The sequence below is a fragment of the Clytia hemisphaerica genome, unplaced genomic scaffold (assembly GCF_902728285.1).
Source record: "Clytia hemisphaerica strain Z4C2 unplaced genomic scaffold, Clytia hemisphaerica genome assembly, whole genome shotgun sequence".
Taxonomy (NCBI): domain Eukaryota; kingdom Metazoa; phylum Cnidaria; class Hydrozoa; order Leptothecata; family Clytiidae; genus Clytia; species Clytia hemisphaerica.
The window spans coordinates 165,678-193,270 of record NW_027104140.1 but is presented as its reverse complement, the minus strand read 5'-3'; the positions used below and the strand labels follow the sequence as shown (position 1 = coordinate 193,270).

Genomic DNA, 27,593 nt, shown 5'->3' with positions numbered 1-27,593 from the left:
CTTGAATTTTTAATGTAGGTTTAATGGTGTTTTTCAGCTCCTGTGCCTCAAACACAAAAGCATCCTTTTTATCATGTTTAGAGTCCCAGAAAGTCCGTATCCTTGAATGTGGCCCCCAGGGGCCCCCAGGTTATTTCATTTAACATGTATGTGATTGGTGACTGTGCTCTACCAGGGGGGGGCACTCGATTTCTAAACGACGGCATGTTTTGGCTTTCAAAATCAGATCTTTACAGTGCAGCTCTTGAACAGTGAAAAGGAACCCTTACAGTGCATTTTTCAGACTCTTACAATGTAGTTTGATTTCATATCTTATTTTGCTTTCCATTTTGCTGAAGCCACCTGAATATGAACCTGGGATGTCTAAACAAATCAAAAGGATTCCGGGTCAAGCCTCTACATCAGATTTTTACTGTCAGACTTGCAATTCAGTAGTCTATAAACACCCTTACAGTGTATCCAGTGAGAAAAAAGACCCTTGTAGTGTACTCTATCAAAAGTACAGCCTGGCAGTGCATTCCGAGGGTCTCGAAATACCTTCCATTAAGGGCGACCCATGCTGTGGGTGGGACGACATGAGTGCCCCCTAGTGTTTAAAGCCAAACATTCAAAAATTTTCCTCCTTCAGACTGCTTCTTAGTCGCTTATTCATCGACATTTTTCAGCCTCTCAAATGATACATACATTGCTTGGGAACATTTCCAATATCCGACAAGCAAGAGAGAGAATGTCAATTAGGATAGATCCTTGATATTTCGGAAAAGAGTTGTCTAAATATTGGACGTACCTTCAATGTTTACTTATAGAAGCCCATTAAGAAAATACAACACGAGAGAGAAAGAAAGAGACTGTCATTTCTTTTGTTAGTGACGTCACACGGTATGATATAAATACGCTCGAATTCAAGTGACAGAGGACAGATTTAAAAAAAGCTTTTAGTCAAGTGGTGCACTTCAGAAAAAAACTACTTTTGTAATCAAACACTATAAAAGAAGGCAAGAGAAACATTTTTCATTCACTTAATAGTAAACACACCAACGAGCAACACATACCTCGAAAAATTCTCATCACAGAAACAAAAATATGGCATCGTCAACGAAATTTCTATTGCAGGCAACTCTGCTTTTCGTATTTATTGCCATGGTTCACAGTGGACAAGATCTCTTTACCGGTAAGTTCAATTTTCCTTCACCTCATACATTTCTATTTATTTTTAATTCTACCCTCTTTACGCTGCTAGTGATATTTTCACACATCAGCCCCTATAACCCTACTGCCTAACGAATTTCCTGCTTGTATTTTGGCCGTAAATGATGCTGAATGAACACAGCAATAAAACTTAAAAGCATGAATCAAAACATCAATTGCTGTATTTAACACATTTGAAAATTGCATTGAGTTCTTATCTTTAAATATTTTCCTTATTTTCAGGTCCACGGCCAACTTTCACCACAGCAACATCAACCGTCACACCGAAAAACAAATGTGCTCATGCCTGCAGAGACTTATCGATACCGATTGGCATCATGCGTTGCGCTAATTGTACAAGAGTCAATTTCACTTTAAAGGACCTTGGAAAACCAACTTTTACCCCCACGTTCACATGGGGTATTAAAATCACCAGACCTAACCAAAAAGTCATTACAAAACCAACAATAACAACAACCTTATCAAAGAGCTACGAAAGATTGTGCAAGGAGTGCTTACAATACTCTATGAAACCAAAATTATGTCATCAAGTCTGCCAAGCATGGTTAAACGCCCAAACCACACCAACCTTGGCACCCCGTCCTCCAGCAGTATTCAGAAACGGAAAAACTCAACCTCGACAACCTACAGCCAAACCCTCAGAATCTGAAATCAAAGTAACCAGAATTACTGAAAAAGACTTAATTTCTACTTTGTTGGAATACAGAGAACGTGAGTTTTGGTTCGTTGCGTTCGCTTTTGGTTGCGTGATCGTCTTGCTTCTCTTGATCGTCATCATGTTTTGCTCGCACAAACGACGCACGCACAAGATTGTCAAACCTCGAATGGATTTCTGCAACATCTAAACGATCTAACTTTAAAAAATGATGAGGTAGTCATTCATGGTTCCTTAGCAGGATAAACCAATCAGAGACTCAGAAGGAGCCTAAAGATGTAATGAAGTTACGGGGATATTCAGAGAACAGTCAATGTTGAATTCTCCCGATCAAAAGCAACCCAATTATTGGATGAAATAAACTTTTACACCAATCCAAACTCAAACTCTATTATAAACCACTACGAGCTGGGACTCGATAAAGTGGAATGGAAACTCGCTTGAAAAAAATGAGGGTGTTTTATCCCTCTCAAAAAGTTAAAATTTAAAATATTTTTTTGTTTAAAAAATTTCTAATGTTATTTAATTTCAGTTGTTTTAATACATGTAAATAGTTTTATGTTAAAATTAAAAAAGTTTTTGTACAAAATTTATTTTTCTATTAAATATTGCTGGTTCAATATATTTCGTAAATTAAAACACTCGACGTTGTCACTCAGTAGTCTCAGTACTACCATGTTTCACAATCCTAAAAGTCGAAACTAATAATGCCTTTTTCTCACAAGATATCCTTTTTTGTTTTGTTTTTTCCTCCTCTCAGTTAGAAAAAGGTCCTCCGTTTTGAAAATGATTAAAGATGCTCTGGATGTGAGTACACTCTAAGTAAGTCTGCGACCGCAGTCGGAGGCGACCCGAAGGCTCCTCTTTCGATAGCTATTTACCCGAAGGTAGGGGAGGGCACCACTCTTTCTCCCAGGATTTCTCCACTTACCCTTGATCCTTCTCTTAGTTGCTGAGCATCAAGCAGAGAGGCATCAAGTACCATTTTGGGAATCTTTAGTATGACCCGGCTGGGGGTTGAACCCACAACCTTGCGAACCGTAGCCGGATGCTCTACCACTGTACTACGGTCGGTACACTCTATTTGTGCAATGTTTCGCTGGAAAACCTCTCGAGAAAAGTGCTAAAATCAAGCGCCCTTGACTGCTTGATATTTCAGTGTGACCAGAGCAGTTTGACCTACTGATGCAGGGGTTAGCTATTGTCTTTAAACTGGCCGTAGATCCGTAAAACGCTTATAGTTCTAATTTATTTCAGGATGAGTAATAAACAAAAGATTTCTAATACCAAGGAAGCACCTAGAACCCACGCCCTGCTTTTGGGCAAACTAAAAACAGCTTGCTGAGTTTTGATTTTACCAGGGTTTGGTTTTACAAATATTTTAGTAGCCAGTCTGTGAAAACTATTATCTCATGTAAACATAACACCAAAACAAATATACAGCTTGCATATAAGATTCCTTTTAATCCTATAAGAGAATTTACGGATTGCATCATGGATTTTCTCAAGTAGATGAAACAGAAAACAGATCTCTGAAAGCAAAACAAATTTACAGAAAACCTTAACATTACTGTGTTGGGATCAACATTGAATGACAAACATTGGGCTAAAATATATAAAAACAAGATTATCCTTTCTCGGCTGCCTGATTTTTACCTGAAAGTACGAAGTCCAAGCAATTTCAACTTATGATAAACCCTTCCTAATCCTGGGACTGGTAAATTATCTAAGACAGCCGTATATATGGTCTGAGTAAGGCGGGCGGGAAAATTTTACTACAATTTTTCGCCCATATATTTTGTAATTTATCAAGTAATTTTACTTAAAGTGCACATTGACATTGCAACTGTCTTACTGTTTAACGAATTTGACAAACCAGACCTTCAGAGCTAAAAAATTGGAAATACTCAGGTCAATCAAAAATTAACTGATGAAACTTTGCATAGAAGATTAAAGGCTTCATAAAGTGACTCGTTGGGGTGAAAAAACAGCAAAAAACGAGGCTTTTCGACTCCAACGAGCTATAATTTTCGATGCAATAACTTTTCGGAAAAAATAACTATATAGCTGAAATCAGCAGGCTTCAGGCGTCCCTCTGTACAAAACATAAAACGTTTATAGCACCATAGAATGAAACGCTCTTCTTTGTTTTTCATCTTCATCTTCTGAATTTTTTTGAATTATTTTTCTCTGAAATTATAGTGTTCCAAATTATCTTTTCAGTGGTACATGATATGATGGGATTGAAGCATTCGTTGAAATATAGCAAGAAAAACAAAGATTAGTGCACACTGAAAGCGACGATTTTAACAATGAGAACGTTGAGAATGTCAGTGACTTTGTTTTCCTGGGAAGTAACGTTCCAGGCACTACAAACGACATCAAACGAAGACTGGGCTTAGCATCTTCCAGCTTTGGACGCTAAAGAGATCAAATATGGCGTAACAAAGACATAAGCCTGAAGCTGAAATTACGACTCTACAACGCGCTCATCGTCCCCATAACAATTTATGCCTCGGAAACCTGGACACTGAAAAAATCAGATACACAGTTACTGCTAGTTTTCGAAATAAGATGTTTCAGATCACTTCTCGGCCTTACATTAATGGACCGTGTTCGTAATGTTGAAATCAGAAACCGGCTTGGAGTCACCACCACCATCGTTGACATCGTTAGGAAGAGACGTCTCTCCTGGTTTGGCCATGTTATCCGCAGAGACCTGGATAATCCCGTCAAAATTGCCTTCAAAGACGACTTCACAAACCCCAGACCGCGTGGAAGACCTCCAAAGAGATAGAAAGACCAAATGTATGTTGATACTGGTTCTGCACTGGCTCAACTAGAAGAAGTTGCCATGGACCGTCATGCTTGGAAAGACTTGGTCATGAGGAGCAAGGGACCTGTTCAGGCCTGAGCATCTAAGCAAGCAAGCTTAGCCTAGAATTTTTGAATTTCAAGCAATTTAAGGGTCAAATAAAAAAAAACACGATGTGAAGCGTAAAATACCTCAATTTTGCCCTAAAATTAAAATAGAATATGATAAATAATTTGAGGCTTAAAGTGCCAAAAAACAGCCGTGCTCCGACATTTTATTGTGATTTCAAGTTAACTTGACACACCTCTTTTAAAAATTTTGTTTGGAAAAGGTAGTGTCTCTAAATAGATATTTAGACTTTATATGAGCTCCAAAGGACAGAAGGAAACTCGGCGAAATAGATTCGCTTTCCTTTGTGGGCATTAAATCAATATCAAACCTATGATATAGTCTCGTGATCTTTGTTAACTGATAGATTATGATTTAGCTAGGAAACCAGTCATCCTTCCTCCTGTTTCAGCTTTTTTATTCGCATGGCTTTTGAACATTGCGCAACATAGGTATTTTATCTTGTCGTCACCAAGCTGAGCTTACTAATGTACAGTGTATCCCGAAACATCCATATATGGGGTTTACATTGAGTGGTTTAACCCTTTAAGTCCAATGTCGAGTATATTGTACATGGGCTATATAGGAGGGCGAAGCCTTCCTGTAATACCCAGCTTGAGTTAGAAATCGTCATTTTTTGTCTAACTCGTAGGAATTGGATTGTGCTTCATGGTCAAGGAAAAATAAAATCAAAAGTGGGTCTTTCCAGCGAGATTTTAAGCCAAAAAAATAAAAAAAAATGCAAAAATCCACTTTTTTGAGATTTGACCGTCTTTTTTTGGTCAACGAGTGTTCAAAGAACCTCCGAATTTGGCCCTGTTTTACTTTATTTTTTCTTCCAGCGCAAATTTATTAGAAGTTTTACCACTGGGTACTACCCTGAGTATCAGAGGTTAAGTTTTAAAAGAAAATAGTAACCTCTGAAGACAAATAATAGAAATTTTATCGCGCATGTGTCAATCTAATCACTGTAGAAAAAATCAAAGATGAAGAGCAAATATTACCATATTAATGTCTAGCAGACTGTATCAGTATGCAGTTTACTATTTACGAATTCCCCAGAAACCTCCAAGTGTAGTTGAAATGAGTTTATTTCGAAATAAATCTTTTACATGATCCCCTTTAAATGTATAACAGTAATTAAACTTTTAATTATGGAAATGTCACTTTAATTGAATCGAAATAATAGACAGACTTTATGTTATGATTCTCTATCACTGACTCTTTTTACAAAGCATTGATGACTTTTTGTAAGTTGTGTTTTCAACGACGGGAATAAAAATATCGACTATGACGCTCATCCAAGATCTTGGATGGTCGTCATGGTTACTTTTGTCTTCGCTGATTGCGCGATGAATAGAATCTCGATTCGTCGGCACAGCGTAAATATATGATTTTGAGCTGTGCTTTTCACGGTAACTGGGTACCTTTCCGCCAGTCAAGTCCGCACAGCACATTTTGTCACTTTCCAGTCAAATCATTCAATCGATCAAGGTATCATGAATCCTTCTCGGAATTGAGAATTCTGAATATGTGGGGCTTTTTCAAGGTTAAGAATAATTATACCATACCCCATAGTCTATACTCACGTATATTATAGCGAAAAATTTTTTAAACTTCCCATTAGATATCAGGGTATGTTCCAGACCTGAGTAGACCACATTCCAGTTCACATTACAGAGAGATATTGAACAGAAGAGTTCGTTGTAGTGTAGACGATTTTTTCCTTAATATTCTAATTTTCTTTCATCCCCCTTGAAAGAACGCCTACACCACACTAGAGATTCCTGCATTTTGGAGTTTGTATTTTTCTTCTTTCAAGGCACTGTCCTCCAGGCGTAGGATTGGAATTTGACCACACTACAGTACATTTGTTTTGACCGAGAGAAAAACGATAAAACATAGAAACTGCAAATGACTTTTTTGGTCTGAATTTATGAGAAAAAGCTTGGTACTGTAACTTCTACAAACATTGAAAAGAGATAAAGGAGAATAAAAAAAGGGGGGGTTTCATGGTTGGCGGAGGAGCGGAATCGGCCCTTTTTTCGGACGGAGTGACGGAATTTGGTGAAAATTTAGACGGAATTACGGAAATTGGGTTCTCTGACGGAGACGGAAAATTAGACAATTTTAGTGCGGAAAAACGGAATTTAGCAAAAAAATTTGCGGAATTTCGGAATTGGTAAAAGATATTCAAAATTTGCAGAATTTTCGACAAAAATATTGAATTTCAAAGGAATTTTCGGTGAGGGAATTTTGGTTCAATTTAAGACGGTTTGACGGAAATTGGAGAAAAAATTGGCGGAATTGCGGATTCGGGTACCCCCTGAAACCCCCCCCCTTTTCACGGACAAGTTCTTTATGTTATTTGATTTTCCAGTGACCTTAACCACAGTCGATGTAAAAGCTGGTAGTAACACGGTGGACAACCTCTGACTTTGCTACAGTCTTTTTTTAAGAAAATCGCTAGTTCAAACTTTAAAGGCGTATATCTCCGGATCTAGAAGTAATTAGAAGCTCGTTCATAGCTCGTTGGGTAGCTTAAAGTCTCCTCCCCTTTCCTTTGAACGCCTTTGGTCCAATTTACGAAGGGCGGGGTGGGCGTTGGCTAAGTTCTGTCCCCCAGAAGGTTTGGGGAATTAAAGCTTTAAAACTCTTTTTTCGGTTTATTATTGAAGATGTAACCCATATTTTTACAAAAGATTTCAAAATAAAAAATATGCAAGTCTGCACACTGGACTTAATGGTGTTAATGTTACTATAGCAACAAAATGCATTCAAGCATGAAGTTCTCAAATGAAGAAGAAGATCTGCTCATATTCAGAATAAAGGAAGAAGAACGTCAAAATAATTTTTGTTGTTTTCAAAATGGTGGATTAATAGAATTTCATAACACTGAGAAATTTAAAATTATAGGGTTTATATTTTTTAATTACTGGAAAGAAAATGCAGGCATTGAAATTTCTGGTTTTTGTTTCTTTGTACACATGTTCTCTCTGTGGTAAGCGGTATATTCTTTGATAAAAAGATATTCGGTCTTTTAACTTTTAATTCACTAGTCTGAATTCCATGTTTTGGTTCCCATGGTGCTAATCATTTGTTTCAAAATTTCCAATCTCTTGCAATTTTTCCCAGAGACAAAAATCTCACCGGTGTTAAGATGCCCTCAGTTTTAATGCATAATACATAATCCTCAAAATAAAACTGATGTGATTTGTTTCTACCTTTACAGTGCTTGAACTGAGTCGAGATGGGAAAGGAAAAAGCATTTGGAAGCAAGGAAATTATCGCAACAGAAATGGTACGAGTCAACATTTAATCATCTTTATCAAAAAATTCTTTTTTTGAGACGAAATCTGCATTTTCCCCCAAATTTTCGCACTAACATATGAAATTTCTCAACCTGTGAAACCCTTCAATCTGGGACAGCACTTGAAGGACTTAAAAGAGCACACAGAATTCTAGTGAAGCTATTTGCCCTTTTGTTATTCACGTTTATTATAGTTCTGACACCAGCCGAACACTTTCCGAAAGTCTGGCAGGAAGTATTTTATTTGAACTTCATGTGAGTTCTCTCTCTAGAGTTATGTTACACCCTGAGAAAATATCTTGAAGTCAAGCCAAGACAAGACTGGATTTACTCTCTTGATACTTGTCAACATCCTTAGATTTCTTTGGCTAGCGGCCGAATACCACCAACAAAGGTTGGAGAGAGAGAATTTGTTGATTTTAGCGAAAAATATTTCCGATATTAAGTCAGGGCCCATAACTATAATAAAAACAATACTTTTGTAGGCCACCTCAAACATTTCCCGGGATTTTTTTAAACGGTTAAACGGCTTAAACGGTTCATGCTACCCCAAACCAGGGGCACCCTCGAATTTTTACTCTAATCACGATAAGGAAACTCACCAAAAATTTTTCATCACGTAAGAAAAGCGAAACGTCACATATTGTGAATCACGGCTCAAATCTTTCTTTTATCACGTATCACATCGTAACCATATTCACACCGTCACGCTAAATGAAGTTGAAGTCACGCCCTCACACTAGAAAACATCCGCGATCATACAATCGGACGAACTCTAGGATGGGAGGCGTCACATAAAGATGGCAATTTCGATCATCAAGGTGCTTGTCACCTGATTACATGATTAATAATACAATAATTTATCTTTTTGTTGTGTTTCAGTTGTACCAAGACCTGAACAGTACATCACCAAGAAACACAGAAGAGGTTAGTCTATTTATCCGGTCCATAATCTCAATGCCATGAGGATTTAATCCTATGTTCTAAAATTTCACTTCGGCCTTTATTTGTGAAGAATATCTTGGCTGGTTTAATATTGGAGGCGCGACTGTAATTTTCTCATTTGAATACATCTTTTCGACCATAGTCGCGTGGTCAGGTGCGTACCACTTTATTATTTAATTTACCACCCTAAACTCGATTCAATCCTTTTTTTATCATTTTTTCTACATTGACTTAAGGCGCGAAAAAAGACTGGGACGGTTTTAGGGTGGTAAAACGAACAAAAAAATGCCCGCGTGGCAATAGGCAGCTACAGGTCGAAAAGGTATGTTAACTAGAAACCCTTAATATGTTGTGTACCTACATCTACCACTGTGGCCTGATGTTACATTTTTGATGTCATCTCATTCTAGATATTGATGAACAAGACGATTCGACGCAGCGGAACGATATTGATGACGATTTAGATGAGCCTTCGACAAACTCAAAAAAAAGCAATATTTTTAGAAGTACGTTATCAGGAATGCAGGGTGGTTTGTTTCACCTGATTTTTAATAGCATTTCGGGCCATTTTTTAACGAGTGATGAATTTAAGTCAATTGAGAAATCCCTGTTAACAAAGTTTAACAGTTTCTTATCCTTACGATTGTCTATCATTTATAATGTGTGGGGAAATTAAGGCTATCAGCTGAAGAACTCGTACGATAATCTGAAACCTTCAAGACTAAAGGCTAGATTCAAATCTACAATGTAGCATTTTAAGCCATTCACCTCCAATGTTGTGCAGCCTTTGTGGGTTTCATAACAGGTGGTAGATTGGAGGTAACATTAACCGCCATAATTCAAAAAATGTTTAAATGCGAAAAAACTAGAGTACTGTATTGGGTAATCTGAGATGTGGCGACAATAAAAATTTTGCCTTGGAATAGTAGAAGATCTCTCTCTAGCCTTCGGTTACGTCTCATTGCTTTTCTTTCAGAACATTTTTCAATTCCAATCGGTGCTATGCTTCCATTCGGTTATTCAGGAGGTAATTTTAGTTTATTTTTTTTATTCATAAATATAGATTTCTCTGTGTTTTGGTCACAGATGTAAGTGGAACCCCGAAAACTTTTTGAATCTATAACATTTCATGACATCGGGTTGAATCTCTGTTTTCGTTTTTGAAGTGTATAGTCATTGTAGTGTGTATAGGCAATGAGCTCTATATAAACCTGGGGTTTCATTTGAGGTCAGCGGCTGAGGTCTGAGGACAGCAAATGTGATTGTCATGTTTCAAAAAGGTGAAATCACATGGTGTTGGGCGGCTATGAATCACTTTTTGGCGGAAAACTCTGCATGAAAACAGCTTCTCTTTACTACCAAAGAAGACCATCTTATCTAAGTCTTAAGAATCTATATTTACGGTTTTAGCATGGGAAATTTCGCATAATAATGACAGTTTCCATTCTATCTTGTATACGCCTCAAACACGTAATATGTGGGCTTGTTTACCAAATATTTCTTAAAACGGAAGAGGGTGGACCATAAAAGATTCAAGTTTGACCACATTCAAAACACTTGTTTGAAAAAGATATTGTGTCGGACGTGGATAATAGATGTAATTGTGTGCATTAGCCTTTAGAAGACGATTTATGTATCTTGGTTATTTTACAACGGCTGTTTTGACCTGCAAAATTCTGATTGAAATCCTGATCGTCCAATCAATTTAATACAGAGAGAATATTGACCAACGGTGGTTCGGTCTAGCTGCCATCCACTTCGTCAAAGAGAGGAATAAATTGACTAATGATCTAAAAAGACACCCCTGTCTCACAGCCCCGGTGAAACTTTTTCTCACAGTGGGGAAAAATTTTTTGTCGGAAAATCCAGTGGGAATGATTTTGGAGTGCAATTTTTTAGATGGAATTTTGAATGGGGATAAAATCAAAGTCAATTTCCCAGTATGGCTGAAATTCTTGGGTGTTTTTCCAACCGGGACATAAATTTAGCCAAATTTTTTACCAGTGGGTCTGTGGCACAGGGATGTAAAAAGTATCTAGTAACGTGCAATTGACGGTATCTTGGAGATAATATCCCCTGAACCGCTTGAAGTTGAATTAATGTTATTTTAAAACTTTATCGTCATAGTTATAAATGGAGATAAAGGAAGCACAAAGAAGAGTCAAGTTCCACGCGGCTCCTTTGCTGATCAACTTTCTTGTAAGTTGCTTATTCAATTTACGCCCTCCGCCCCTTTGCAGCAGCTAAACTTCAATAAGGAACCTTCCTTTCGAGTTTCATCAGGGATTTCCTAATTTCGCAAGAAATTGAATGATTTGCGAGAAAGATCAGGAGAATTGAACAATCCAAAAAGATTGAGTTTTCTCAAAACCTTAACCAAAAGATTTACAGTCAACTTTTGCTAAATCGAACTGCACCAGGAACTCAGGCAAATTAAGGCCTGTCCAGATTTTTCAAACTTAGCTTAAATTTTTATCACCGTTTCCACTTGTCATAGCATATCACTTCAAAGTTGCACACCATTAAAAGGATCATTTTGAAAAAAAATTTTTTTGAAATTTTGCTGACGTCAGCACTTTATTGCAAATTTCGTATTTTGCTGATTTCTGCTGACGTCAGCAAAATTTGCAAAAGAAAATATGCAAAAATGTTCCTATTATTGAAATGCAACTTTTGTCCAAATTTCATATTTATACCATAAGCCAAACTGAAGTTCTTCAAAAAACAAGTTTTGCTGACGTCAGCATTTTTTGGTTTTTGCCTAATATCTTTTTTTGGGTGAAAAAATTAATTAACAGCAATTCCAGTGATCTACACTCCAATACGCTTCTTTCGATGTATGAAGTGATATGCTATGACAAGTGGAAACGGTGATAAAAAATTTAGGTAAATTTGGACGTGCCTTAATTTGCCTGAGAAGTCTAATTTGTTCTAATTACAGAGAGATTTGAATTGTAAAAATGATTTCACGAGGGTTTCCCCTTGGTTTTAACTGTCCAAATTGGAAAACGATTCAAATGATAAAAGTTCCAACTAACGAAAGTCCACTATGAATAGACTAAATTAGGTCAACCAGACCTTCACTTCAGACCAGCACTGTTAATCATCAATTTTTCTTCTTTTTTTCACGACATGGTGGTCTTGACCTGTCAAACATGTCCAGAAAAAACTTGACGTCTGCGCAACTTCCCCTTGAGTCTTTCTACAAGTACATTTCAAGCTTATTGATTCATGGTTTATGTTGGCAGTCTCTATTTTTATTGCATAATTCTCCCTGCTAGTCTGTCAGACACTCCCCTGATTACTTTAGAGAGAAATTTCTATCCTGGTTTCTGAGATTCTACATTTAAACTCAATCATATACAGTGCAATTTTCTTTCCAAACCATTCATGAAAATGTCCTGTGAGCTATGCAGACAGCCAAATGTGGCTAAAAGGCAAAAAAAGCTAGAAAAAATCTTTTGCTAGAGTAAATTTCAAAAATTTGAAATTTGAAACATCTTTATTGTTAAAAAATTATAAATAACGTGAACACTAAGAGTTTGCCATAAATAGTATTGGCAGCAGAAGTCACTGAATTTATTTTCAGTGAGAGGTTCTAAATTAAACGACTTCATATCGACCCAATATTTTGGCTTTTGAAAATTTTTGTAAAATGATATTTCATTGATAAAGCAATTTTAAGGGGCCCCCCAGCGGTTTGCGTGATTGCGTGAATAGGCATTTTCGGTTGCGTGAATGCGTGAAAATTGAAAAAAAAATGCGTGAATGCGTCAATCTGGGCTTTTTTGTGCGTGAATACGTGAATTTTCCCTTTTTTCCACCGATTATGTACAGTTTTCCCGATTTTCCAATGTTTCCCCGATTTTTCCCAAAAATTTTTCCGATTTCTGAACAATCGGGTTATTGCGTGAAACTCGAGGAAAGTTTGCGTGAATGCGTGAATTTCGAAAAAAAATTGCGTGATTGCGCTCAGGCCATTTAAGTGGTTCTGAAACGAAAATTTTCTTTTCCCTCTTTTTTAAGATCTCTCTGGTACAGTCTAAAAAAACACCGACAGAGTTATATGTTCAATGAAAAGGCCTCACGCATCAATCAACACTTTTAAAAGATTATTTAATAAACGAAATCTTATTCTTGTAAACATTTTTTTAAGAAATAAATAAGAGAGAGAGTTAATTGGTTTATGCTCAAAAGAACGAAAGAATTGCGTCTTCCTTTTAAATTTGATTACTGGCTTATTGCGTAAGAATCTACTTGTCAATCAACCATTTTTAACAAACAGTTTTACCCATTGGCCTGTACCATCCATTTCTTGAGTATTTTCTTGGAGAAAATATATTTTTCCTACATTCCGCGCGATACAAAATTGAAAATTCGTGATTTTCTTTTTCCAAGGCAGTAGGGAGGAGAGCCGGCATATTGAAAGTACCTCTGTAGTGGAAGGTTTCATTGTGCAATATAGTTAAAATACGGCTTGAACTTTGAATTCAAGTGAAAATACTGAAGTTTTGGTAATTCTTTCGTGCATAGAGAAAAGACTACAAATATATCTTTCACTATTGAGGTAGTTTTGAATAGCCACCTGCTTGAACTACTCGTGTACAAAAGTTGAGATGAAAAACGCAACGCTGTATCCCGCGGAGGCGCCATTTTATGTATTTTTAGCGATTTTTTCCACATTAATGAAATTCTATGTAAATATTTCACCGACTTGATGGGTATCATTGTAACCATATTAAAATTCTATCTTTTTCCGTCATGAAGTCGAAAAAATTTCTAAAAAATGATTTTTTTTTGAAAGAGTAATGATGTTTCAAAAATGGTTAGTAGAATCAACTTTTTTTCCGAAAAGAAATCCACTTAAAGGGCCTGAGCGTGAATTGAGGGTCCGTTGGGGGGGCCTCTTTTAAGGTTTTTGCTTCATATCCCGATCATTCTATGACCTGCAAAATCTCTAGAGTACTAAAATTATGGATTTGCGGCAAAGTGCCGCTTAAGGTGGACATAACTGTATGCAGGACTTTTTAAAGCCTTTTATGACAAAGGACCCGGAATAAGACAGCAATTAAAGGTACAGTGTTAAGCTGTCAGCCCTAAAAACAGATTTCGATACAGCTAGAAGCATAGCTAGCATCGGCTCCGTACTTTAACCCCGTCTCTAGTCAAAGATGAAAAAGCCCTCATTGAATTCACTCCCCGAAAGGCTTTATCTTATTTTTAACTTGTTCAGGATAAGGGTTCTATGATAAAAGTTGTGTTTTGTGTCGAGACTATTATGTAAAATATTACAAACAAAAACAACTCGTATTATTCTTGGTTGATTTTTTGTTCTTTAGCCGATCCTTCAGACCACTTTGGAGTTGTGAACGCACTAGGTCGGAGTGGAGATGCATCAATACGATCAAATGTTCCATTTTCAACATGGGGGCTTGCACAAAAAGCTGAGAAGAAAGGTTTGACGCCATAAATGTTTTTTTGCTCATTTCATTGAAAAACACGACCGATTAAGTACGGACATCACTCTCAATGTCAATTTTCCATAACATCATAAAATGGTTTCAACTTTTCCGTCTGTAGAGGTACAAATACACAATTTTCATCTGGGGTCAAATGGTCCACTAAATTCCAGATTCCCGTCCATATTCAGAAAGTTGGTTGTAACACCGTCATTAGCTCATCCTCCATTATGTATATTCTTCCACATCTCTTTTCAGGAGTTCACGATGAGAATGGGTCAGAACGTTCTTCTATCCTTGGTAAGATCATGATCATTGCTTTTTGAATATAGAACAAAAAAATGACCCCATCATCATTTTGAACAAAGAAGGTGTTCGCCACATTACTGGTGAATTCTTCAAGTGATGCCTAAACCTCCTTTATTAATCCACAAGAGGATTAGTTTCGAGTTTGCTAGGGGTAAATACTTTCGAAATTCTACAACTGTGTCTATGCTAATGCAATGAGTGGATATGTTTAATATCAATTGGTATCTCGAACGTATATATAATTTCACTTTTGGAATGGTAATGGTAGGGTACTTTCTTTTTTGAGAGCTGCTTTTCAAGATGGAGGGAGGCTTATAACGAAAATTGCTATATAGTGAGTCGCTCACTTTAATTTTCTTCTTTTCTATTTCATCAGGAGGAAGCGTGATCACAGATGAAGACTTGAATGGGCAAATGATGGAAGGTTTAAGTGGAGAAAGAAGTCGATCAGAACGTATGGAAATCTTGACACCGGCCCTTAACAATCGACACCTCGTGAAACGCAACACAATGGCGTCAGGGCCGACGACTCAGGAAGCCAATTTCCGAAAACGTACGTCATAAACGAACTCAATTATTGATTGTTTTGCTCTGATTACATTTTGTTTGTTTGTTTACGTGAAAGGTGTGTTTTTATGACGTCATCACGTGACCAATATTGACAGTGTACTTTACAGAACCAAGCGTTATTTTTGGCTAATTGGGTTATTTTGCGTTTTAAGTGCACTATTTTTAAAAATAATGTATCAAAAATAATTAATGTTATCATTTTCCTCTTTCCGTCCATTCCATAAGTTGTGAAACTAAAATTTTGAAATTTGAGAAAAGCACTCACTCGCTCTCACTCTTAAATCTTGGAATCAAAATTTCGAAATAGGTTTAAAAAAAAAAGTTTTTGGGTAATTTCAACATACTTCGCTCTTTGAGGTCCCAAGGTCCCCGCTTCGTGTTAGAATTTGAGATATTTGAATAATTTACTCTTTGGCACGCGACACTTAATAGAGAGATAGATAAAAGTGAGATATTTCGTATTGAGAAAAATTATGTCTAAATTCGTACTATTGCAAAATCGCCCTAGCAGTAATTTGTCATTTTTTATTTTCTGTCATTTTAAGCTATTTTCAAACTAACTTTTGACCCCTTGGTAGAAAACCACAACAAGACGAGTCAGATTTGTTGACCTTAGATATAACATAGAAGTCTTTTCACTTAGCCTTCCCAGCTGGCACACAACGTTGTTTCAACGTTTTTCTAACATCTTTTCGTCCATATAACGTTAGATAAACGTTGAAACAATGTTGAAACAACGTTGTGTGCCAGCTGGGTTGGTAACTCTGTTTTCAATATGTATCGTGCTTTTTTGTAAAATTCATCAGTCTAAAATCAAATTGTATTATCTTGTAAAAATAAGTTCGTGAGAATCCTGATGCATAAACTAATTGACTTTTTCGAACAAAAGAGATTACCTGAAAGTTGCTCTTTTCTTCTTCTCTCGTCTATTTTCTCCAACAGAAACACCCAACTAACAAAACACAGAAAAGAGCTTCCATTTCAGGTAAGTTCTTTTATTCAAAATTGATCAATAAGTTTTTGTCATCCAACAAGAGGGAATAAACTTTGCATTGCGCTGATATGGGTTAATAGTTCCATTTATAATGAGACGGAAAAATCGTCTGAGACGAGTAGTTTGTAAAATGTGATCTGTGGAGGAGATCCTATTTATTGAAACATGAATAGAAAGTACACTCCTCCGTAATTCTCAATTTCTAAATTGCTCGTTTCAGACAAATTAATCGTCTCAGTATAAATTGAGAGGTTCTCCAAATCGAATTTTTCATGTTTCATTGAAACAATTATTCTATACCGATCCTTGTAAGGAATGTGTCTTACTACTTTAATGGGATAAAATTTCGCGGGGATTAGATTTCGCGGTTTGGCCTATCCGCGAAGTTCAAAAATTTCGCGGGGACTTAATTTCGCGGGTGGCACTATTGGGTGGCAATATTTTCACGATTTTGTATCTCTAAACTGTCAAATCATGCATATTGGTAGTTGAAATACACATTATTTGCGCTTTTTTGATGCAAGTAACCATTCAAAAAGTATTTATTTGACATATTTTGAGTTTTGATTAAAAATATTTCGCGGATGAGGCCCTTCCAAATTTCCATTGGGATTGAATTTCGTGGATTTTCGCGGATGACACTCAAATCCGCGAAATCCGCGAAATTAATCCCTGCGAAAGTTTATCCCATTACTGTAAAGTACATAAAACTGATTTCTTTCAATGCCATGGTTTAATCTAACCTTTGAATCGAGAAAAACTTCAGATCACAATCTAAGACCCTCTTTACATTTACAAATTTTAACACATTTCATTATCATTTGATTTAAAATCACAGGATGTTTAATTTATCTTAACTCAGACAGCTTTATCTAAGTGTTTCGCAATTCAAACAAAGAACTTACACTTTGTGTGTGTTAGCGTTTCCAAAAGAAATGATCTGCAACTAATGTCCGCCTGTCTTCCTCCTTTCTTATATTCAGGTTTGCGTCGATACTTATACGATCCTTACTATCATTATCATTATCATCATCACCATCACCATGGAGGACCCGTAATCCACCATCATCACCATCACTACCCTAGACCGCCACCGCCCCCGCCTCCAAGGCCAAGACCGTATTATTTACCACCCGGTCATTTGCATGGTTAGTTGGTTTTATCATATATTAAAGGATCTATTAAAGGATTGAGATTCAATGCGCGCCGTGGGCCTCTAAGAACCTATCTTTTTACAAACGCTTGTTGTTACATTTTTCTTTAGGTATAATTTTGTTCTGGGGCTTCCCCTGACTTTAAATTGAATAGTTTTGTCTTTCCATTTGAGCATTGAGCTCGCGTGCTCTTTTGCTAAATTCTTTGATTGTCAATCGTTCAATAATTGTGAGGTCTTCTGTTGCTCGATAGGATAAAGGAGGGCCTTTGTATGTCGTGATGGTTCTCAAGACTTTGTTCTTGTCTTCTTCATTTTCGAAAACTACCTTGATTGGTCGATACCTCCCTTCCTCCTCTCTCTCTTCCGTGAATACTCCAATCCTCTGTGTGTTTACAATTTTTATGTCCTTGATATCCAGTTGTAATCCAAGGATTCTGTACTTGATAAATTTCTCGTCGTAGATTTTCGTTGTATTTTTGGGATCCTCCAAATTTTCTTTGATTCCATGGAAAATTAGATTGCATGCTGTGGATCGTTGTTTGCCGACTGTTTCACTTCGAGCCATTTTCTCCACCTTATTTGATTGTTGATTCATCTGTTTGGGTACAGCTTCAGCATAACTAACCTCTTTCAGCTCTTGCTTCTTTTCGATGATATTCTCGATCTTTGTTTCTATCTTCTTCTCGAGTATGCTCATCTTTGTTTCCAGGCTTTCTTTGATTTCTTTTGTAATAACGTTGAGGTCATTTCCATTTCAGTTGGGAGATTTCTTCATTTTGAACTTTCATGATGTTTTCACATGCTTTAATTTCCTTTTGAAGTCCTTCGATTTTGGTGTTTCTGCATGTTTCAACTCGTTCCATCAGCTCTGGTGAGATCTTAACGCAACTTTGACATTGGAAACTTCTAGATTGAAACGTTAAGCAAATCTGTATTTGGTAGATTGGTAGCTGGGAACAGTTATAATGAACATCTCGATGGCACTTCCTGCACAATCGATGGCAAAATACTTGGCACAAAAGGGAAATCCACCGGGAAGTTTTGAAACCACAATCGATTTGTAAGCGCTCTAATATAGGTTGGATAGAGTTTTAACTTTGAATTTTAACTCTGAGTTTTAACGCTAGGACCTTAGGATCTGAGGATCCAAAAGTTCAAAAATGGTCCAGTAGTGCTTGAAATATAGCCTAGAAACCAATAAATCCCTCCCAGATCGAAATAATCGATGAAATCAAGTTGAAGGCCTGAAATTGACATTCTCGCTCGAACTTTAATTTTCGAAAAATGGTAAATTAGCCAAAAGTGCCAAAATATTATGGCACTGATTGCAGGTCAGAGTGTATCTTTTGGTGTTGTTTCTTCTCTAATAATGCATTTTGTTGGGGTGCAAACCTCATTTTCAAGCGGCAATTCTTGGTCATTTTCATCGATTTTTTCCTCCATTTTTCATGCGAGATTCGCCAGCTTAAAAAAAGACGTCTTAATGCGAAAAAGTATTTGACGTAATGACGTAACTTTTCTTCAGTTTTCTTTATGAAAGCACTTTTATTTAATCCCCGGGGGGGGGGCACTCATATGATCTGGCCTACGTCATGTGCCGCGCTTAAGGGTGGGGTTTTTCAGCATCCCAAAATGCACTGTAAAGGTGTGTTTTTGTGAGATTGCACTGCATCAAAATAATTGATAAAAAGAAAGTTTTTTACTTCTCGTTTGTTTGAAAAAGTTTCTATTGTCTGATAATTACAGCTGACAAGAATAATTTTCTCAGTTTTTCTTTGAAACAGAAAATTTCCCAAGCTTCTTTTTTCATGCAGATTTACAGCTGAAAAATATAGTGCACTATAAGGGTTGGATAAATCATGAGAAGATGCACTGAAAGGGTACCTTTTCCGCCATATTGAACTGCACTGTAAGGGTACAATTTTGAAAAGCAGATTTTGCGCGGCACATACCGTCGTTTTGAAATCGAGTAGCCCTTCCCGGGATTTAATCTCAGATAGTAGATAGAGATATTTAGGTAAAAAATCTTAAATGTAAATATTATTATTAAATCTTGTTTTTTCAGTTCATATTCACCCTACTCCTGCTGCACCTCCCGAACCGACGGCCGCCCCTTCAGCACCACCAACCGCCCCTCCAACGACACCTGCAACTCCTCCACCCACAATAGCTCCGCCACCACCGCCGACAACTACAGCTCCACCACCACCAGCTCCTGATGCTGTGGCACCTCCGGCGGATGCCCCACCAGCAGACGCCGGGGGTGGTGACGCCGCTGCACCTGCGCCAGCCAAGTTCTCAAATGCAAATTATAGAAAATTATCGACGTCGAGAATGCTTAAAAAGGATGAGATCCGCGGCATTCCAGAGAATGCAACAACTACAAAGCACTTCAAAGATAACCGCACAGAAGTTACCATAAAGAAGATGCCTTTGAAAGCCTCTGATGTAAACCACACGCTAGGTATATACCTTTTTTTGATTTTCCATTGTTTAAATGGAAAATTTAAAATCATAAAGCAAGATTCTTTTTTTATTATTTTAGTGAGACACCCCTGCTATAAAGCATGTCTTATCTTTAGAGCCGTTACCATTACCAGGGGTTGTACCATTAATTGTGGCTATGACTGACCATGGTGAAAATATTTTTCTGTACTTGATGAGAAAGCCTTTGTTCAAGGTTTTTCAGTCTTTAACAAAAATCATACCTTAGCTAACTGACTAGATTATGCATTAATTGACATTTTGTACAGCAGCTGTCTAAAATTCACTAATATCATACATTTAAATGTTTTATTTTTACATAAGTGTTCCCGTTTCATATCAGACACATATTTCATATCAGGACAGTGTCTGCCTTTTGTTATATTCTGCTGATATAAGCAAAAAATGTTTTTCTTTTCCCTTTTCTGACCAATCTTGCTCCACATCCGTGTCAATTCAATGTAAATCAAAATTGTTGAGTAAGCAAACGATATCACTCTTACTTAAAAACAAAACCTTTAAGCGTAGTGACCTTCTTGAAAGAAGACCTGAGTAGTGCTAAGAATTGATAAGTGTAATCTTTAACAGGAGAATCAAGAGAGACGGCCAGCTTGATCAAATGGAAAGGAACATTCGATTTGAAGCAAGACAAAAGTGTGAAAAATCCACAATACAATAATGGTGATTATGAGATGTTAAATAATTATGGAGATGAACCTGATGGTGAGTTTGACCAGGATTTCCCTCACTCACCAAACGGAGAACCATCTCAATACCAGAACCATGATTTTCACCATAACGTACAAGAACAACATCCACATGCACCGTACCAGATGCATGGTCCACACGATGATTGTAAGTCAGCTTGTAAGAATATTTTAGTATTTCAGTTATTTTTTTGAATGGATATAAGCTTTTTAGAAGGGTATTAAAAGACTTCAGTTTTGCTTGAGATTTTAAGTACATAACAGTTTTAATGTTCACTCGGTATATCCCAAAATGACATAGATTTGGCGTAAAAAAACTAAGAGCCATGTATAATCTAGACTAGAGTCTACTTTTGGCTGAACTTTGCTTTTTGATAATTTGTTATAACGCTGATTCCAGTGAAGTCGACTAGGAGCGTTCTGGCGAGGTTCCCTACCCTGAATATCAGAGGTTGAGAATATGTCAACCTCTGAAGACCAATAATAGAAATTTTATCGCGCATGTGTCAATCTAATCACTGTTGAAAAATTCAAAGATGAAGAGCAAATATTACCATATTAATGTCTAGCAGACTGTATCAGTATGCAGTTTACTATTTACGAATTCCCCAGAAACCTCCAAGTGTAGTTGAAATGAGTTTATTTCGAAAGAAATCTTTTACTACATGATCCCCAAATGTATAACAGTAATTACTAAACTTTTAATTATGGAAATGTCACTTTAATTGAATCGAAATAATAAACAGACTTTATGTTATGATTCTCTATCACTGACTTTTTTTAAAAAGCATTGATGACAATTTTTAAATGTATTTCAACGACGGAAATAAAAATATCAACTTTGAACTTCATCCAAGATCTTGGATGGTCGTCATGGTTACTTTTCTTTGCACTGATTGCACGCTGAATAGAATCTCGATTGGTCGGCACAGCGTCGATATATGATTTCGACCTGTGCTTTTCACGGTAGAGATCGCCATTTTGAGAGAAAATGTTAAAAATCCAAATAACAATAAAACTACTTGGAGTTGAAAGACATATAACTAGGTCACAGTGTGGATGTAAACCACACTGAAACGACCGCCTTCCATCACGCATCACGTTCGCGAAAGAGCGCGCGCACATTATTAACGCCTACTTGTCATCTCCAGTACATTTTAGATTATTCATTGAAAACAGGGAAAAAAAAGAGAAACACCTAGGTAATCTTAGTTAAAAAAACCGAAAGTAATAAATAGTAGACAAAGTAATGAGCCGAGGCAAAACGAGATTAGCGTACCACTGTGAAAGAAACCGCGCGCCTCCGGCGGTCGATCAAAAATGAGAAACAGACATCAATATAACAGATTTGCAATCCCTTATTCTCAAATAAAAACATAATACTGTTTTTACCTTCCAAAAAGAACGAAAATCTGGTGGACTGTTTTACAGTCTTATGCCTAAGCAAAAGCATATTTACCATAACTACCGTGTCACTTAATCGCGCCATCCAGTCTATAAAAAAAGCTTTACGTGGACCCCGGGCTATGTATAATCATTTGTACGTCAAAGGTTTTATATCTCACAACTTCTTACAACTTCCTTGCAGATAAAAATGACCATCCAGGGCATCCAAATGAAGCACCAATGAAGTCAGTAGTCAAAGATTTAGACGTTGAATACAAGTTACCAAGCTCTTTGAACCTGACTAACATTAGGAGTATCAATAAAAGAGGTTACATTCCTACAGGACCTCCAGGTATAGATACACGCTTCTTGCAAGAAAATTTCCTAGCGTTTAAATTCATTTGCGTTTTTTTTCTTCAAAAAACATTTTTCTAAAGTCTTCTATCTTCCGGATAATTCTCCTCAAAAAATCTTTCCAACGGTGTTTAGCTTTTAAACATAACACAAATAGTTGCTGAAAAATTGCTAAAAAACTAAAGTGTCTGCATACTTTTGAGACAAACTTTAAAAAAATAACTTTTTTTCATTTTCAGCTTCCAAAAGATTTATACTTAAACTGCGGAAAGGCTTAAAGAATTTTCTAACGAACTTTGGAAGAGTGAACGGTTGAGCATGGTCTTTTCACTTGAAACAACTTTCGTAATGATGAGATTCGAGCTGGTATAAATGGATGGTTGCGGGAAATAATGAACTATGAATTTCCTATTGGAATATGATTTCTTTCCATTTGGGTAATCATCACAAAAAAACTGACAGCTAAAAGATTATGCAGAAAAAACGATTGAGGGGCCCCTTTTTTAAAGAATGACGGTGAATGATGACGTCATCAATATCCAAAGATGGTACTTCATAATTTGTGCACGCTTATAAATTTGAATTATAAAGTATTTTCGTTTAGGGGCAATTAACTTTGAATCTGCTCTCTTTTCATGCTACCATAAGAAGTCACTCTTAATGAAATTAGTCTTACATGTTTCCCGTGAAAATTTGTTTTCCGTACATGGACGGGAGTATCATCGACGGTCGGGAATATCTCATATTGACGATCGGGAATATCATCGACGGCCGGGAGTATCTCATCTTGACGGTCGGGAGTATCATCGACGGACGGGAGTATCTTAAACTTATCTTAAACCTTGAAATATCGGACCCGACCGGGGTTCGAACCCACCAAATGAAAGAGTTGCTGATCAGAAACCCAGCTCGCTATCCGTTGAGCCTCACTCGCACAGCAGATTACAAAATTTGGAAATACTTATAGAATGACAAAAAAGAAGGGGGTAATGTTATTATAACAGGGGTAAAGTTGCCCCTTTTTTAACCTAACTGAAATTCGAGCCGTTACTAGCAACCCTTCGTACGGTACTCTCGTCCATGTACGGAAAAAAAAATTGTGGTTCCCACATGATGGATCAAACGAGTGCACATTTATAGGGGTCCATCTTAGGTTCAAGTGACTTCTTTAAACTTTGTATATAATAGATTTTAATACATAATTTTTTAATCATATTTTCGTGAATATTTATATTCAAATTTTGCCAACTTCTCAATTACTGTATTTTCGGTCTGGATGAATACCAGGCCCGGTGAAAGCGGGGAGACTGAGGAGACTCCAGGCTCCCTACTTTTGAGCAAGTGAAATATTTTCCTCAAAATCCTAGCAAATTTTATCTCATTTTGAGCCTTCAGCCTCCCCACTTTATTGGTTGCCCCCCCCGCCTGATGAATACTCGATTTGGATACTGTGTTTTCCAGGTGTGAATTTAATCATTCAAAATGTGTGTATAATGCTAGCCCAGGGGGTACTAGGATTGCGAGCTGACAGGTGGGTGCCGCATGACTTTCGACCTCTGGACCCTTACCGGGACTAAAAAGGAGGAAATTTAGGGAATTTTACGACCCTTAGCGGTACAAATTTGACCAATTTTGACCAAATTTCGATCTTTCCGAGGGTAAAAAGTTGAAATTTTCCTATTTCTCCGACCCTGTTATCGGGAATTTGGAAATCCAAAAAAGGTACCCTTAAGGGTGGCACATACCGTACCCTCCATTTGCCTAAGTACCCCCCCAGAATGATAGTGATACCTGCTCCTCGATGATAACCATGACGCCACTGAGTGCCATTTTCTACACCATCATTCCTTTTCACCATCATTCCAGTCTTCAATTAAATCTCAATACACGTCGATACACGTTTTTTTATAAGAACAAACTATATAAGGCTTTGTTGTTGGCCAAAATGTTAAGAATAAGAAGAATATTTTAAGGCTTCGGGAATTCGAAAACAGCCAATTTCTTAGGAAAATAGACAAAAATACATAGAAAATGGAGAAAATAAGACCATGTTAAGAACATTTTTAGGCTTGAACCTCAAAAAGTTAAAAACATTCGAAGGCTTCAAAAATGTTGAATGTTTTTATAAAAAACGTGTAAAAGGCAGTGAAAAAAGCATCGTCAAAAGTTTGCAGTGCATCATCAACCCATTTAGAAATTAACAACTCTCAAGTATTGCGTTGAGTGGGAGTCTATTTCCTCTCCTTAAGATCGTTTAATATCGGTGACATTTGATGATAAAGCTGACTCAGCATACTTAACGGTTTCTTTAAGTTAAAAACGGCTATTCATTTCCGTTCATTTCTTCTTCGGAAGGCTTGGAAAGGGTTTCGAAGTTGCCAATATCTGCTGTGTTTGAATTTCGAAGGAAGTCAGAATTTGTAACAATAGTATATTTGTTCTGCAAATAAAGAATTGAAAGTGGCTAAAGTGTTTTTGAGCACATGGGTAAGCGGCTAAGTTTTTGCCAGCTATTCCATTCGTACTGTGAGCTTTGGACAAAAGTAAATTAGTATGTGTAAAGAGAAAAATCTGGCTACTGTATACCCTTTCTGTGAACTATCAGTTATTGTCTCTGTGAAAAACCTAAAAATCATCTGAGTTTGACGGAGGAAGATTTTTTTAGAAAAAACGGCTTTAAGGGCTCTGACCATAGTTAATTTTTCATAATTGACGTGTTTAAAATGTGTTTTCTGACTAATGTAACCAACAAAAATATGGCATGTTTACATTTTCTGTTAAACAAACTATTCCTGAATCTGAAAATTCAAAAATTGCATTGAAAAAATTGATGAAGAAGAAAATGAAGGCTTTTGCGAGGAAGAGTATTTCAACTTTGATGAGCTTAGTTTCGGCGAAGAAAAAACATTTTGAAAAATTTTTCGCATTAGATGGTGTATCTTTTACCGAACAATAAAAATCTTTGCGGAAAATCTTTGTAAATGCTTCTTTGTCTCGAAATCTTCAAAATAGTGGTTTTTCATAAATTTTTCATCTGGATTTTGCTTAAAAAAACAGTCATAGCTTTTGACACATCTTTTTAGAAAAATTTTCCGCAAAATTTAAAATAGTTCAATTCTTTGCGGACAGTTTGAAAAAAGTTCGAAACAAAAAGGTTAATTACCCATTAAAACTTAGCACTTTTTATAAAAGAAGGTGATGCAACATATTATTAACGTCTTTTTAAAGTTCATAACGTCATTTTTGCAATTAAGTTTGATTAAGAAGCAATTTATAAAGGCAATTCTTTGTTAAAAGTGTTAAAGGATCTAAAACATAACTTTTATGTTCAGATACTAAAATCAATTTTCTGACTATGGTCAGAGCCCTTAAGCAGCTGTTGGGATTTTGGTGCCGCCCCTTTCAAATGTAAAATAGCTTTGTAAAAATGACGTGAACGAAGCGGGTACGAAAATGTTTGGGTATTTTTTCTCTTTTTGGCTGGAAACTGCTAATTCTAAGGTGTAAAAAGCTAAAGGGGCTCCAAAATTAGCAATCGGAGCGCCTTTTTTCGACCCTTGTCTTACGGCGCCCCCTTCAAAAAAATTAGTTGCCCCCCTGTCACCACGCTACAATTCCAAAATTAATTTGTTTCTCAGTCCCTCGAAATTATACTAAAAAACCCTTTCATTTTTGGTTGAATTGCTTGATTTACATCACATGACTTTTCCGTGGTGAGGAATAATGAGGAAGTAATTTTTTTTGCTCTACCAATTTATAATTAAAGGGCTCTGACCATATTAGGAAAATTGATTTTAGTATTTGAACATAAAAGTTATGTTTTAGGTTCTTTAACACTTTTAACAAAGAATTGCCTTATAAATCGCTTTTTAATCAAGTCCCTCAAGGGCTCAAGAGTAATTAAAAATTTAATTGCAAAAATGACGTTATGAACTTTAAAAAGACGTTAATAATATGTTGCATCACCTTCTTTTATAAAAAGTGCTAAGTTTTCATGGGTAATTAACCTTTTTGTTTTGAAATTTTCTCAAACTGTCTGCAAAGAGTTGAACTATTTTAGATTTTTCGGAAAAATTTTCTAAATTAATGCATCAAAAGTTATGGCTGTTTTTCTATGAAAAATTGGGATGGAAAATCGGTCAAAAAACACTATTTTCAAGATTTTTTTTTAATGCGAACTGAGAAATATCCCTCTAAGCCTCGTGCAATCCATTCCAGGTTCGAAAAGCATATTACACTTTTTTGACGAAACTTCAATCAGCAAAACAAAAGACATTTTAGCAATGAGAAGGTAGTAGGTAAGCAAAGTTCTGGTTCTATTCAACCCACTCATATCGTAGGTAAAAACGCGTGAAAAAGCTTTTAACTATCATATTGCAAATCCTCAAAAAAATAGCTGCACGCATCCCCTCTGATATGTTTTGATATAAGGAATGCTAGTCGTGTACAAAATTCCGATACGAGACCCTAAATTTGGGCCGATCTGTTTCAATTTTGGTTTCAAGGTTTGAAAATTCAATGCTTGTATTAACCTCTAGCCATTTAAATTTCAAATCTAAATCTACTGAAATTTAATAAAAATCTCTTATATAAAACTTACTAATTAGGCTAATCAGGTTTCTAAAACTCAAAAACACAAAGACACTACTGGACACTAATTCTATACGTCGCGCATCCTCTATACAAAAACATAGGCGAGATTATATATCGGAGATATTCTACGGCTACGGTTGCGGGGCTGCCCGTACGGGTCGTCACCAAAGGCGACATGTCGTTGTCTACTTTGCTTTGTACGGGAAAAACAGCAAAACACCGTCTCCGTCGCAGAGAAAAAAAGATGCATACAACTTTAGTGAAATCAGACAAAGCGATTATGCCAGCGAAAGTGAGCCTGTAAGGTAAAATACTTACTTGGATAAAATACAAACGGCGCATGTGGTCAACTTGAAATTTTTCACACTAGATATAGGATGTTAGAATTGACACATATCACAGATCTAAATCTTAACTAAAAAAACCGGAAAAGGTTTTTTTCATTCTCGATTACCTCGCCTGACTTGAAAGTTTACTATCATTTCCAAAAGGATAATCGAGATAACCAAAAAAACAAAGATAGAGATGCTGGCTAGTGA

The 27,593-nt window shown here is 36.6% G+C and overlaps 2 protein-coding genes across 3 annotated transcripts; both read left to right on the top strand.

The window, feature by feature from the left end:
• The first annotated feature begins 912 nt into the window (after positions 1-912).
• LOC136813749 (uncharacterized) lies at positions 913-2,505 on the top strand. Its single transcript, XM_067070245.1, has 2 exons — positions 913-1,171; positions 1,432-2,505. Exons 1-2 carry the CDS (start codon positions 1,084-1,086, stop codon positions 2,052-2,054), a joined length of 711 nt encoding a protein of 236 aa, XP_066926346.1. The 5' UTR covers positions 913-1,083; the 3' UTR covers positions 2,055-2,505.
• Positions 2,506-7,627: 5,122 nt separating this feature from the next.
• On the top strand, positions 7,628-23,704 carry LOC136813740 (uncharacterized). Of its 2 annotated transcripts, none has more exons than XM_067070237.1 (14): positions 7,628-7,788; positions 8,020-8,088; positions 8,980-9,024; positions 9,453-9,548; positions 10,019-10,069; positions 11,170-11,241; positions 14,382-14,498; positions 14,760-14,801; positions 15,187-15,363; positions 17,358-17,522; positions 19,596-19,994; positions 20,603-20,869; positions 22,310-22,459; positions 22,701-23,704. In XM_067070237.1, exons 1-14 carry the CDS (start codon positions 7,734-7,736, stop codon positions 22,775-22,777), a joined length of 1,782 nt encoding a protein of 593 aa, XP_066926338.1. In that variant the 5' UTR covers positions 7,628-7,733; the 3' UTR covers positions 22,778-23,704. The 2 variants fall into 2 exon arrangements, with proteins under 2 accessions (XP_066926338.1, XP_066926337.1); XM_067070236.1 differs by having other exon boundaries at positions 20,603-20,881.
• The last annotated feature ends 3,889 nt before the right edge of the window (positions 23,705-27,593 follow it).

Coding starts and splice junctions, on each gene's coding strand:
- LOC136813749 (XM_067070245.1), top strand. CDS start 1,084: ATGGCATCGTCAACGAAATTTCTATTGCAGGCAACTCTGCTTTTCGTA. Junction 1,172..1,431: donor TGGACAAGATCTCTTTACCG/GTAAGTTCAATT, acceptor CCTTATTTTCAG/GTCCACGGCCAACTTTCACC.
- LOC136813740 (XM_067070236.1), top strand. CDS start 7,734: ATGCAGGCATTGAAATTTCTGGTTTTTGTTTCTTTGTACACATGTTCT. Junction 10,070..11,169: donor TCCATTCGGTTATTCAGGAG/GTAATTTTAGTT, acceptor TTATCGTCATAG/TTATAAATGGAGATAAAGGA. Junction 22,460..22,700: donor CATTCCTACAGGACCTCCAG/GTATAGATACAC, acceptor TTTCATTTTCAG/CTTCCAAAAGATTTATACTT.